The 15,264-nt window shown below is 33.5% G+C and overlaps 1 protein-coding gene across 1 annotated transcript in view; it reads left to right on the top strand.

Moving 5' to 3' along the window:
* The window catches only part of LOC108693126 (SAM and SH3 domain-containing protein 1-like), a 365,179-nt gene that overhangs the window by 277,060 nt on the left and 72,855 nt on the right, over positions 1–15,264 (top strand). The window contains exons 2-3 of the mRNA XM_018201876.1: positions 3,522–3,710; positions 5,319–5,482. Of these exons, the coding sequence (XP_018057365.1) occupies positions 3,522–3,710; positions 5,319–5,482 (353 nt within the window). The remainder of the gene's footprint in view (positions 1–3,521; positions 3,711–5,318; positions 5,483–15,264) is intronic.

Raw genomic sequence — 15,264 nt, 5'->3', positions numbered from 1 at the left:
ATATATATATATATATATATATTTATACATAATTGAACTCTTTTTATACATATATACATATAATCGATATATATGATGGATTTCATAAACTGAAAGAAAAGATTGGCTGAATATGGCACAGCATTTTTAATTGGTTGCAGCAACCAATTTTTGATTGTATTAGCCTATTGAAATTTTATACTCACGGATAGGCTAACGCAACAAAAATTATTGCTGCAACCAAAAATTAGCTGTAGCCAAAAGTTAGCTGCTGCAACCAATTAAAAATGGTATGCTATATATTTACCATCTAATTTGCTACAGCAGTCAATCTTTTCTTTCAGTGTAGATATTTCCTGTAAAAATGCAATAAGGATTTTTTCAAAAATCTTTACATACAGCATAGAGAATGAAAACAGATGTGCCTTTTGAATAGAATTCTATGATTAGGATTCTCTCTCTCTCTCTCTCTCTCTTTCTCTCTCTCTTAGAAACTAGCTACTAATACATAAAAATAGTTACATTACTAAAAATAATTTTATAAGTTTTTTTTATAGTATCGTGTTTAGGTTCCATTTCATATAGCTAATAAAAGTATTTTACCCCCACTCCATTAATTTTTGTATATAACGAAGTTACACTCAAAGTTCGATATTATTCCACTAATAGCGAACATCGCTGAAATACATGACATGTGATATCAAGATATGACATGTCATATTCATGTCATGTTATATTCATAGAATCGTATATCTTCCAAGATTAACTTTGAAGCAAAGGAAAAACCATGTTCGCTATGATTTTTTAGAAATGGGTGCTATTCAATTCCTTTTTTTTTTTTAATAATTTTATATTAGTAATTGCAACTATACGTCGCCTCCAAATCTTTGCTGCAGCTGCAGCTGCTATGAGTGTATTCTTTTACATATTCGATGTATTCTCATTTTCGTAATCCATTTTTATTATTGTATAATAAAATGAATTAAAAATTAGCAAAAATAAACGATTGTATTTCTTAAACTTAAAGCCAGAACGTTCTATGAAAAGAAAATGGAGCAAACAATTTTTGAACATTGCTTTGATTGTGATTGAAGTAAAGGTAAAAAGCCAGCTTTCCTTTCCATTGCACGAAATTGCACCTTTTATGCAACAGACACAATATAATATCTATTTTAGATCAGTAGCTTATATCAGAATTCAGAGTAGAATTGTTCATGATTTTGTATAGGAAAAGCATTTGAAGAATACATCGTGTGAAATATATATTAAAATGAAATATTAATCAAAATATAGAATATATAAAATTACGAACACAATTCTATTTTGAAATCTGACGCAAATTATAGATGTAAAGTGAGATTTTAGTGATTCAATTAAATTGTCATAAAAAAAAAATATAATATAATACGCCTATTATATTCGAGCTTTTACTATTTGCCTTTATTTGAATACAAGTTAGATTTATTTATTTTAGTTACTTATATGCGTATAATATGTGTAATTTAGTACGGAATATTCTGTATATTTTTTCGTGCAATTTACTCTACTAATACCACACAATGTGATGTCGAGCGCGTGGTGAATTCTTTTAGCGAAATGGAGCCGCATATCTAGCAACAGTTGCGATATAATTTTGAAAATGGCTACCGAATTGTTGAAATGTATGTCGTACGTCACATATCCCAGAGGATTAATTACGTATATGCGTTTTTCGTTCGCATTTTCTATTTTTGCATTGTATTCTATTTCACGTGAGTCGCGTTCTAAAAAACGTAAATTATTATGACGAATTATGTGAAATAAAATCGCTAAAATGTCCTGCTGAACTCGACGAACCGATTTTATTAAGACACAATCGTAAAAAACGATTTTCATAGCTGTTTTGTCACTCACTTGCTTAGTATTATCAATAAAAAGTATTCGTGTACAATATACATCTTACATTCTGTTATACGTCGCATGCAAGAGAGATATCTTTTTTATTTTGCCGTCTCACCATCGAGAAATTAAACGTATAGCGCGAAGACTTTGTCACGAAGTCTGCGTGAAACCTGTCGGCGCCTTTTGCGAAATTGGAGCGGGAGCGCGCGGAAGATGAACCGCTTCTTCGCGTCGGGCATAATTCCCACGTAATTCACTCACAACCACGAAGGGAATATTTACAAATGGGATTTAAATCCGGGAGAGACGACCGCGATGGTAGCCGTGGAATATCGTTTGCCGGCACCTAGCGGAGAGACGACAGCGGTGGCGGCGGCAGCGGCGGATGTGGAGGATGGATAGAGGCCGCTTAAAGTGTAAATAGGAGGCGATTCGCGCCAGACAAAGCGTTCCCGTTTCATGATCCTCCCTACGCCCACCAACTCCTTGCTCCTCTCTATTCCGCCTCCACTTCCTCCTCGCGCCCATAAAAGGGACACAGCTCTTCCATGGTTACTACGAGCCGAGAGTCGAATCAAGAGTCGGCGGAAGTGGAATCCTGAAATATTAATGTGACACCGATCCTTATCCTCGACTTTCTTCTACCTACTTCCCGTTGTCCGCTTCTTTCCTGAACCATATGTCCTTTCCTAGACGTTTCGCTTTCCCTTCCCCTTATGTCCGCCCATGCGCTTACCTCGTTGAATCATACACTACTGTACCGACCTGGCTCAATTCGAGAAAACAGGGCGAATGTGTATACATACATTTTTTATACGTAAAGACGTTTTCTCGAGAATATCAGTTTACTTGTTTAGAAATTGATCTTTAATGTAACATCGTCAATATTAAAAATTATATCGTATAAAAATATAACGCTGTCTTTAACACTTATATTTTTACTTACGTATTCTTTTAATGTTTTCTTTTACTTTAAATTGTGCATATATATAAGAAATATGCGAATCATCTGCCAAAAAAAAAAACAGATTTAATATTTAATAGATTGCATGTATACTAAAAAAAAATTAATATTCATGTAGTAAAAACAAAATTTATTCCTATGTTACGATTGTGACAATGTATATCTGATTATTTCGAAAAGTTATCTCATTTATTCAGATAACACGTCTGTCATTTATTATTATTTGCAATATATGGGATAATTCTGTGCTTTTGTCAGGCTTCATTAATAAATAGCTCAATAATTAATCTAAATGCGCTCCACATTTCCAATATGAATTGATCTTATGACGATTGCATTTAAAAATTTACAATCGTTTATTAATTTATCAACTGATGAGAAAATTATAACATATTTTACACAAATTTATTTTGAGCACACGCAAATAATTTTTGACATTGCAATAAAGTGTATTTATTATTCAGCTATTGCCGATTATAGCGAGCTTTTAAAAAATTTAAGGTCGACGATTAATTTTTGACAACTATCGTTATGGAAATCTTTCACAGATTTAATTACAGTTAATTCGAAATCGTATATCTATTATTTTACGTTACATGTGAAAATAATGGATATGCTTATGTACACAAGCATTTTTATTTGTAGAATTTTTTTGACAATATTGTAATTATTTTGTGTTATACATTATGTGTTATAGGAGGGCGAGAGAGGGTATTTGGAAGGGCTTGCTTCAAGATATGCAGATCTCTTCAGGACGCATTACGGGGATGTTCTTGAGCCGCTCGAGGAACTACGCCGGCGAGAAACAAACGCTTCCGCACGAATGCCCAACACCCAGCTCACCACCAGTCATTCACAGCCCATTTACGTGCCCGGAAAATACTCGGTGAGCAAATCTCTCATATTCGCTTTTATTTGCCCCTTCCTGGCGTTCTCTTCTTTTATTGCTTCCGCGGATGGCATAATGTGGTTATAGGGTGACATATAGTAGCTTGTCTATCGCCGCGATTTCTTCTTATTACTCTACTCCCTTGACACTTGGCCAAATTGCTTTTGAAGGGACAGAACTCGCAAGAAGAACACGTCCTATTGATTCGATACGAGGATTTGTCTCTTTTTCTGATGGGCGGGGACAATTTTATCACGAAGAAAATTGTCAGACGCAGGCAATCGCGTATTTACCAAGCAATCGATGAAATATGAACGTATTCATAAGACTAAAATTATATTTCAACAATCTTCGCAACGATGTATGTACATAAATATGTATCTAAAATAATAAATAATTTTGTATTGTAGTAATTGGTAACAAGTAATAGTACCTAAGTCTTATAATGAGAAATTGTTATACGAAATATAATTGTGTTGGTTCAGTTAATATTTTTTAATATGCTAATTTGTCTCTATCTTTTATACACATTTAAACGATATGTTTAACAAAAGAGAGACATGACGGGAAATCCTTCATGGAAGGAAGTTCACTTTGCGTTTGTGGGCTCGTGGTTCTTCCATGAGTAACTTTCCAAAGTGCTTTAAGGCGATTAACCATGTAGACCCTATCGATCCCAGCTTAAATCGGTTATTGTTCGTTACTCAGTCTTTCTCCCCGCGGCTAATCGAGTTTTCAAACGCAAGTAATCGATTGACTATTAAGGTCAGATTGCTTCAAAGATCGATGATGTGTCGATTTGGAAAATTAATATAAAAGTCATTCTTTTCAGAATATTTCACGTTTTGATTAAGCACGAAAACGATTGGTCATTAATTTTTTAATATTTTTAATATTTTTTAAATTAGATACAACAACGATCTCGTAAATATTGAAAATAAAAGAAAAAGTTAACTTTGTAAAAATGAATGCATGGCACAATGGATAAATTTGTAAATATTATATAATTATGTTATACACTTCTCTTTATAAATATTTTTAGCGAATTTAGTGTAATGATAATATAAAATATCGACTCTATCAAAAATTTAATTAAATTATCTTTTTAATTTGAATTTATTGCATTACAAGTATTTTAGTAGGTCTTAAATTAAAAATTCTAATATAAATTTTATATAAAATTAAATGGAAAATATAATAAAAATTTCTTTACATATTTATTATTTATATATATATATTTTTATTATTTGTGTGGGACTTCACAATCTTGTAATCGACAATAATAATTACTTTTTACTATTTGAAATTGGATACAGATTTATAATTAAATGGAAACATTCTACATAATTAGATCTTTAGATTTGTCGTTTCTTTTTCAACCTCGATTAGATTGATTTTCACGTCCGATCATGTCATCTTTTTCCTCATAAAATTCTGCAGCACAACATTACTTTTATATATAACTTTTTTATATAACGAATTCTTAATATCGTTCCTGTCTTCTTCCATTTACAACATAAATAGTAGCCAATACTGCTTCGCAAGCAAAACTCCACTACCTCTATAGATAAAGGAAAAGAACGAACGATCTCCATTTTTGTGCAGCCCTCGAGCTGCCTCAGCGACAAGGAGGAAGACGAAATCTATGGCTTCGGATATGGGGTCTTCAGCCGGCAGATGCTCCAACATCGACAGCAGAAACTCGCACTCGCAACACAAAACACAACTACTGCCATGACACCAGGTGGACCTCAGGCAACCTATCAAAGGTAACAAGACCGTCTAATATGCGTGTTTTATATATGTAGGTATATCAATTTTTTTTATCCGTAAATATGGTCTCATTCAAGTGAAGTAAATAATATGTAAATTATGTTAAAAGCAATTCTGCTCATTAACGTGTAAAGCGTAAAATAAAAATGAACGAACACGATTGCAAGAAAAATAATGCAATGTTTATATGGAGGCATGTCACTCAGTAAAATAAATTAAAGTTAATTAGAGAGAAGATTTACATTTTAAAATTCTAAAATGAAGATTGTAATATTTGATTCTCCATCTAATTATTCTAATTGTTCTATTATTTATTAGATATATATAATACAATATAATAATCATAACTATTACATATTAATCACTTATTCTAAATACATAATTTAATTTCTCGTTATTAAATGTTCTAAATTCTTAATTGTAAATGAGATGTATACGATTATTATAAAATTGTAATTTCATTTGAACGCTAGACTTGTTACAATAAGAACAACCCAGCGCGGCGCGATCGATCACTCTCAAATCGCGATCAGTAACGTTCGACATCGAACACGAATAGAGCAAATTCGAGAAAGCATGAAATAGTAGGACGATTTTATTTAACTGGATTCAATCTAGATAGTCAGATAACACCCGAGTAGGATGAGGGAATAATGAAATATTAATGCTAATGGTTTATCCAGTTGGTTCGATATTTTGGGCGTGCCGATTAATTAATCTACCTTGAAATGAATATAAAATGATTATCACGAATGTATTCTCGATGCCGAATTTCCATGTTCATGAAGCGTAGTATTTTTGTGACGCGCTCAATATTCGTTTTGCACGAAGAAATATGACATATACAGATATATCAGATTCAAAACACAGTCGATCTAAAATTGGATTGTCAACGCGAAATAAATACTTTTCTCTCGAAGAGGCTATTCTTTTTTTATTTTATACGTTTAATTTTAAGTTTTTTAATGTTAGGATTTTAGTTATTTAAATTTTCTTCAATTTTCGATGATCTTAACTCTCGTATCAAAAATCTAAAGAGAACATATCAATTTTCCAGACATCGGAAATCCATTATATTTTATGATATTTCGATTTTTATGCATCTCTGCATCGTACAAACGTAACTCGGCTTTCCGGACCATTCGTACAACACGCCACGCGCGCCGTACGCTGCCGCAGTCGCGCAGTCTGTTTATTATCCGTAATTGCCCATTGCTAACTACTCTAACTGATCCGAAATACCATCTGCGTGCAGTCTCGTGCTGGCTGCTTGATATTTAATGGCTAATTAACCGGCGAACCGAGCCACTGAATGCGCTTGGCCCGACATGCTCGTGCACTTGCTCAACGTGCCGCGCCGCATCGTTTGCGAGGAGGAGAAACTGAAAGACGATGAGGATAAAAGGAAAGAGGAGAGAGTACCGAGATATTAGAGAAAGAAAGAGAGAGAGAGAGAGAGAGAGAGAGAACGCATATCGCATTATTAAATTCCATTATTGCACCATGACCATCGACTGTTTTCGTACACGCGCGAGTAACCAAGGCACCGAACTCATGAAATTGCTCTCTCCTCTCACTGCCGCGATAAGCACGCTCGTTTTTGCGAATGAATACACATCCACGGACCGTATCCGCATACTCGGTACTGTGGCTCGGCTTCATAATAATACAATACGATCTAATACTATTGGACTCTCTCATGAGAAAACCGCAAGTTACCGTAAATCAAACGAATTACTAATAATGATATTTACAGGGCTGCTGTAAATGATTTTCGAGATTATATAGCATAAAAAAAACATTTTTTTTACAAATTACAAAACTTTCTAATTTTTAAAATGTCAATCAAGACAGGTAGCCACAAGAGTGATAGTCTTTTATACTGTTGGAAAATTTATATCGAATATAACACATTTCGTATGTCATAAACGGTCCAAATTTGGTATTTATTTAATATATGATAAATATATTAGAAAATAACACAGATATTTTATTATTGTGATTGTATTTCATTTAGATAGAATTTACGTTTCAAAATACATTTTTGTGTTATTTGTTCACTTACTCATAAATTGTATTATTTTAACACTAAGAAATGTTGAATATCAATTTAACACAAAATATTAAAATAATCACGTTATGTTAAATTAACACTCAAATATACTGAGAAATTTAACACAAATAGTTAACAAGAACAGACCGTTTCCAATATTAATACATAATGTTTTTTACCGTGTACACATAAAATTTTAAAAATTTTATCAAACATCTACCATTGTACGAAGTTTGACATACCAATTAATTATTGTCCAATCTAGATGTAGTACTAATTTGCGGCGACTATAAAATTAATTGCTTGGAAATAACGATCAATTCGACGAAGCTTTTTGCGAATTTAATTGGAGTTCCATCGCTGTAAATAACAGGAATCGAAAATAGCATTTTTCAAGTGCCAAGTGCTCGTCTATTATTCTTTTAAATTAGAATGGTCTGGAGATGCGAACTTAAAATAGAAAATAATAAAACAAAAACAGTTCCAATTATAGAAACAAATCAATCAATTAATAATTTCAAAACTCATTATAAGATATTAAGGAAATTAAAAATACACTTAACATTAATATTATATTTCTATATTACAGATAAATACAAGTGATTAAATCATTTGTATTTAGTTTTATATGATTGTTAAGTTGCTCTTTTTATCACGTGACATTTACAACATTATTAATGAAGTCAATATTTTGGATTGGACAACGATATAATAAATATCAGCTCGGTATTATATACTTTATTGCGTATTCATTGAGAAATTATGTGGTTGAAAAAATTTCTGCGTCTCGAAGAACATTAGCCGGAAATTTTTAATAGGCTCATAAATTTTATCGCAACACTCAGCAAGTTACAACGAACCAAGTAGAGTCTTCGTTACTCACATACGCAAAAATAATTACTGACTTCATGGTAATTTATCGTGATGCTATAAAGTATGTATGTACTGTGTAGTATCGTAACAAGACAGGCCGCAAAGAAATTGAACAGCCGACGAGGCGTCGTCTTTCACGCTTAACGTTTCAACTGAAGACTTTCATGTGATAGACGTAACAATTTCTAATAATTCACCAAAGCTGCGATAATGATATTCCTGTTGGAATGACGAATTGATCAACGAGTTGTCTTATCTTTAGATTTACTTACTGAATATGCTAACATAATAAATTTTTATAACAAAATAAATTTTTATAACAAAATAAATTTTTTTCTTAAATAATGAATTTTTTTTTTATTTATTTATGATGCTTTAAAGATATTTATTTAACATCAGAAATATTAAATTACTTGTCAATTTAATTTGTGATATTACATACTCCGGTTTCAGTCTAAGGCCAGTATTCTTGGTCGGATCTTATATTCAAGATCGTTTTAAGTACAGTTTTAAGATGTTATAAACCAATCAGAGAGCTGTATTAGCATTTCAAGACGTTACTTAAGACGGTCTTAAAATAAGAATCGAATATGAATATCAGCTTAAGATTATTTCAAGACCGACAAATAATTAGCACAATTTGCTTAAACTGGAAATTGTAAAAAATTCGTGTAAACATCAGGCATCAAGATCCATCTTGAATATATTTCATTTATTTGTATTAATAAATTTTTATAAAACACTTAAAATAAATATTTAGACAATCAATATCGAAAAAATAAATATTGAAACAAATTATAATCTAAAGAATAATTCTGAAGCAGAAAAATACTCTGCAACCAACTATGCATGCAACCGTCTTTCAAACGAGAGAATCCATCGTGCCTGCTGTTGGAACACGCGTCGAAGCGACTAGACGATGATCGTGGAATTCATTAGCAACGCGTAGATGGATATCGCGTCCGATTGACGAATGGATCGCTTGCATTAATTATACGCGGTTGCGCACACGGCTGACGAACCGCTGGCCGTTTGTCACACGGTCGATGATGCGTTTAACGATCACTCGGCGATGATGCAACCGACCAGCCCGATCAACCAGTCACGTCTTTTCACTGGGGAATATTTGCCCGCGTGAATGCAACGTCATTATCATAATGCAGTAAACCAGTTCAGTTCTTTTTCGGACGCGTGCGTCTTATTTCATTTCTCGTGGGATTCATCTGCCGATTCATGCGTGTCAGCCGCATATCGTAATAAAAATATTAAATCTTTTTTATTTAGATCTTTCACTCGCATATTTATTCAAATTTTTTTCACGATTTTTTTCGCTGTTTCTATATACAGAGTGATATAGTTAAATATTCTGAAAGATTTTAAGGGATGATTCTTCACACTAAATCAAGATAAAAACTTTCTAAGAAATTTTTGTCGCATAAAAATCTTAAACTTAAAACAATATTTTACTAAAGGAAAGAAAGGAATTAGAGAATACAGTTTTCATAAGATACATGTTCGAAACGATTCCATTTCAAAGATATAGATATCATAAATGAAGTAAAAATTTCATTTTTTCCAAAAATTTAAATAAAAAATCATTAGAGTTATTTTGATAAAACTTTAAACATAGTTTTATTGAAATAATCTGAGTGGTTTCCGAAATTTTTGGAAAAAAAATTTTTCCTTCAACTCTGACACTTTGTATCTTTGAAAACTGTTTTGGACATGTAATCATATTTTTGTCTTGTTTTAGTGTAAGGAATCACCTTAAGATCTTTTAGAAAACTTAACTACCACTCTGTATATGTGGCGTAAAACGTCACTGCTTCTTTCAAGTTTTCTTTTGCGCTTGATTCTCGACGATGCTGTTTCGGATTTCGCCAAACTGAATTGTTGATAGATCTCTTTAATAATAAGGCTCTCGAAATAATTTATAATAGAATTAATCGGCCGCTTGACGTTAGGCTGAACGGCTCACCTGCATATGCGGGGACGTCGAAGCATTTACGTTATAAACAATCGCATGGACCGTGGTCATAAATTAATAAACGGACAATAACGCGGCGAAGTAAAGCTTGACTGACGTGCTGACAGCCACGGCCGATAGTCGGTTTTGTCGTGTCGACGGCCAGGTAATCCTATCGACTCGTCGGTGCATACGTCGCGTCGCGTCGCGTCGCATCGTGTTGCATAGCGTTGCGTCGCTAGAATGCGCGCGCTCGATTATCCGCGTCGCGAAACTCTCGACCTCGCGCCCGTCATCCCGCGTGTAATCGCAGTTTTAGTCCTTTGCCATATTTCGGCTCGTTCGCATCCGGCCGTCTGCGATTGTGTCAGGCCATGCGTTCCGGCCGATCGATCCCGCAGGACAAAACAGATTTTTTGATCCCCGCGTTGCTCCACCCTCCTCAATCCGCTGAATGAAGCTGCCGGAAATCGCTGTTGTTTCTCGCACGTATGATGTACTCTCATATAGATATATTTACACCGAATGCAGAACGATTTCAAATGCAACAGATTTGAATTGTAATGCTTAGCCTGATTATCCGAATGATACTTCATTATTTTCGTTGTGAAGCTGTTTACCATTGATAACAAAATCACACGATTATAAAAAAATTATTTCTATCATCCTTATTATCCTTGCTACGGTTATTATTGTTTAACAATTACATGATTCATTTAAGAAATTTTTCTCGTATAGATGTATCATTATATGTAACATATTAATTATAATAATTATTTAAAGAATATTTTAATAGAGGAAAAAAAGAATTATGTATACCATTTTATTGAAATAATTCAATAGATTTATGTGATATAAATGTTTCTATTGTTAGTTAAATAAATTATTTTAGCAAGCATAAACTTTTGATTCTGGTAAAATAACAGGACCCCACACACACATATTCTTTATCGTGTTAAATCTTTTGACTAGACAATTCATATTTTAATAACACATATTTCAGTGGATAGTCAAAAAAATAAACTATACTTGTAACTATTTCATGTACGTCTGAATCTTGTTTTTGTTAAAAAGCTGAATCAACGCTCATGACTATAGTTTTTCGTTGAATTTAGATATTTATTGCTTTTGTGTGGAAGAAATGCGATTGTTAAAAACGTAATCCAATATCATAATGCTAAATGTGAATTTTGCGGTAACATGCATTTTATATGAAACACGAGATTATTTTTGTCAGACAAAAACAACGGACTTTGTTTCAACGAGAAACGTGCGCTTATGAATAACGACGGAAACTGCTATTCTCTCGTCGAATTCATTCATTATTACAAATGTATCGCGCGTGATTATACTGGAATCACGTTAATGCAGCACACCGAATACGTGCCGTTTCTATGCCCTTCTCGCCAACTGTGCACTACGTATTCGGCGTCAACCGCAGGCATGTCTTCAACCATAAAAAATACTGAATCTAGTTTACAATTTAGCTAGTTACCATGTTTCGCGCCATGTAAAATAAAGTTTCTCGTATAAATATATTTTTTTTCATGCATGAAATTATACAACATGCTTTCGCTGGAGATGAAAAGGTGCAAGATTTTTATTCCAAACTGTTTCATATTAGTTTAAATATTAGTTCATGAGAAAAATATATAAGAATGATCATAATTTATTATGATTATTATGACAGTAACGTTAAAAAGCATTTCTTATGTATATTAAAACAGACAGTTTATTATAAATCTTCTGAGTTACTCATTATTAGTTTTCGAATATTAGTTTGTTGAATCAAGAAGATTTTAAGAAAATATAAAAATATCGAAAAGAGAAAGGCGAGAGAGAGAGAGAGAGAGAGAGAGAGAGAGAATAAATCTGATCAGACTTCAGGAACAAATAATATTTCAGGGAAAATATTAGGTATATATAAGAGAATATAAAGTCCATCTCCTGAAGAAACTACGAGAAATGAGAAATGTAACACGAAAAACACAACGGTCGAGAATGCTCGTGGTAGATTCATCGGAATTTGCATATCCGAGTATTCTTGAGTTCGGTACCAAACAAGTCAGAAGCGCGTACAGCTTGCTACAATTTTCAATCGCATACGAAATATCCACGATAGGCCATCTTGCATACTCTACATCAGCTTCCATACTTACTCTTACTCTCTTCGACTTCATCAGGATTCTCTGCGCGGGTAGTGGAAACGTTTTACCATCCATTTGTGTCGTACTCGGAAGCACGGCGTCCTTCCAATGTTCGTTCTCGCTGTAGTAATCATGACTCTTAACAGCCTCCAAATCGATTGCTACTTGGCACATAGCGACATTCGCCGTTAACTAAAAAAGAAGTAATCGGTCCTTTTTAGTCTGGATGCTGGAACTCAACGGGAAAAGAAGTCCAATACAGTTGTACGTACGAATCGTGACAAATCGGCGACGATCGATCTTGCGACGTTTAGAACTCTCAAAGTAAATAACTCGGGTTTCAATAAGGTATACCTTAATAACTTTCCGAAGATTTAAGATTTAGTAACTTACACAAGAGAGAAGTAAAACCTAGGAAAAAAATTCTGTAAGTTTTGTTCCTCTCATATAAGTTTATAAACTGCTAGTAAAAATTTCTTGATTCCCTACGAATGATAGCCGGCTACCTGTCGCGGAATCCGAGCGTAATGCCGATCTTCGGCTCGAGAATGACGGATGTTCTTCGTTTGTTGTTCTGTGTTGCTGGCAGAATCTATTACGAATCCATTGAGGAGAGTGGACCACTCCAGGCAATCGATTCCGAATGGTTGACCGTAGGTGCCAGTGGAGATACAGGAAGAGGTCCACCTCGTCACACCACGCCGGCGAGAAGGCTGGGAGTGGCTCGACCGGAATTGCAACGTAGTTTATCCGCTGAGAGATGTTAGCTTTTCGTCAAAGGGTCCTATTAGTATGCGGTTAGTATTACGGCGCGTTGTATCAGGATACATTGAAGCAAGATACGACGCGCTATTAGCGATTCTCTGGCATGTGAACTACCAACCTCTTCGCCGTTCTCTCTCCATCCCACGGGCCATTCAGCCGCCCGCATCACCCGTTGTCTATACGCGAGTTCGTGTGTTTGTACCTATCGCGACACTTCTCGACTTCCTACGCTGGATCGCTTTGTGCGGGACGTTCGGTAGAAACGGGAACATTGGATCAGCCAATAAGACGATTAGTGCGCGCTCGACCCTTAACACTGCAATGTCGGAAATCGCCGCGTGTGCACATTCCAACGTGATCTACCGTAAAAGATCGACTGCTTCTACTGGCTCGGAGAGATACTTGGAATACTTCAGTGAATACCGCCATTTACGGCGACACGATGCTTCATGTGTCCCGAGACGTGCATTGGAATTTACGCATACTCTTCCGTACGATTAAATGGAAAAGGATCGTTTAAGTCATTACGCTGGTTATATTTCAATTACTTTGTATTTGTATGCGCATTCAGAGCGCATTCGTAGGAAAAAGAATGGTGACTCTAAATTCTTCCATATACGATAGAAGCAAAAAATATAGTCTTTTTCTTTTTTTATTATTTAAAATTGTCTCTTTCCATTTACAATAAAATATAACCTGGCGATCAGTTTTACAAATCAATTAATATTCCACAAAATAGGCTAAACGCATCCATTGTCTATCTTTTTTTCTTTTCATATTTTCACTATTTCAAACATGAACATGTACACATTTTTGGAAACGGAAAGAAAGAGACTTTTTTCGCGTATGTGCGAATGAACTATCGAAAGTAATTGTTATTAACTTTCCACCGGCATTTTTTTCACTCTTTGTCCACAAACTGAATCTTCGAATTTCAATACAAATTTTTATATTGTTCTGGACTCTATAAAAATGCAAAAAAATTTTTAAACTTGTAAAAGCTTTAACAACAGTTTTTATTATCATAACAATTTAATTGTATTTTATTTATTATTTTTATAGATTAAAATTTATCTTTTAAAATTTACAATATAAAAATCGATTGTACTTTTAAAATCCAACATTATCAGCTAAGAGTTCACATTACATGTACTGTCGCTGTTGATTAAGCATTTAAAAACGAGGGTTATAATTAGATATATAGTTGTAATTCGTTTTATATTTAAGCCAGTCATAGTCAGTTTTTATGTAAATATTTTTAAGTCATTTTGAGTACAATGTCATAAGTCAATCACAGAATCGAATTAGTACCTTATGGGGAGATTCTACTTTGGAGGGTAAAAAAAGTTGATTTTTTTTTTTACACTTTTTGCATCTCTAAAGTGTGTAGAATATGCCTGTAAAAGGATTTTGCAATATTCAAAATTTTAAAGCAATTTACGATTTGTTGAACTGGATTTTGCATCAATCAAGGTATTACGCGCAAAACAAGCAAGAATCGAAAGAAGAAGGGCTCAATGCAGCAAAATTTGCTTCAAACAAGAAAAGAAATTGATTTATATGCTAGGAATCGCTAATTAAATTAAGTTGCAAAATATATTAATACAAAGTTATTATAAAATAAAACTTTAACCGCGTTTTTCTCGAATTCGTTTTTCAAACTGGCGGAAAAAGTACAACTTCAACCAATCATCCGATTGACATGAAGTTTTTTTCCTACGAAAAATAAATAATTAAATAATTTTTATGGGCCATAAAAATTATTATGTCATAAATTTTCCAAAATAATTATTTCAGAACAGGTTCTTTGAACAGGTTGAAAGCGAAAAAAATTCGTGAAAATTGACTCTTAATTTCAAATAGCTATCATTTTGTAAATTTAAAAATTTTTCATATAAAATGAGATTTATGATCCCATAAATTTAATACATTTTAATACTAGAAAAAGGTCTAATACGGTTGAAGCTAGATCTT

Source organism: Atta colombica, unplaced genomic scaffold, assembly GCF_001594045.1.
Source record: "Atta colombica isolate Treedump-2 unplaced genomic scaffold, Acol1.0 scaffold107, whole genome shotgun sequence".
In the NCBI taxonomy this organism is placed as follows: Eukaryota; Metazoa; Arthropoda; class Insecta; order Hymenoptera; family Formicidae; genus Atta; species Atta colombica.
This window is presented reverse-complemented; position numbering and strand designations above follow the sequence as displayed.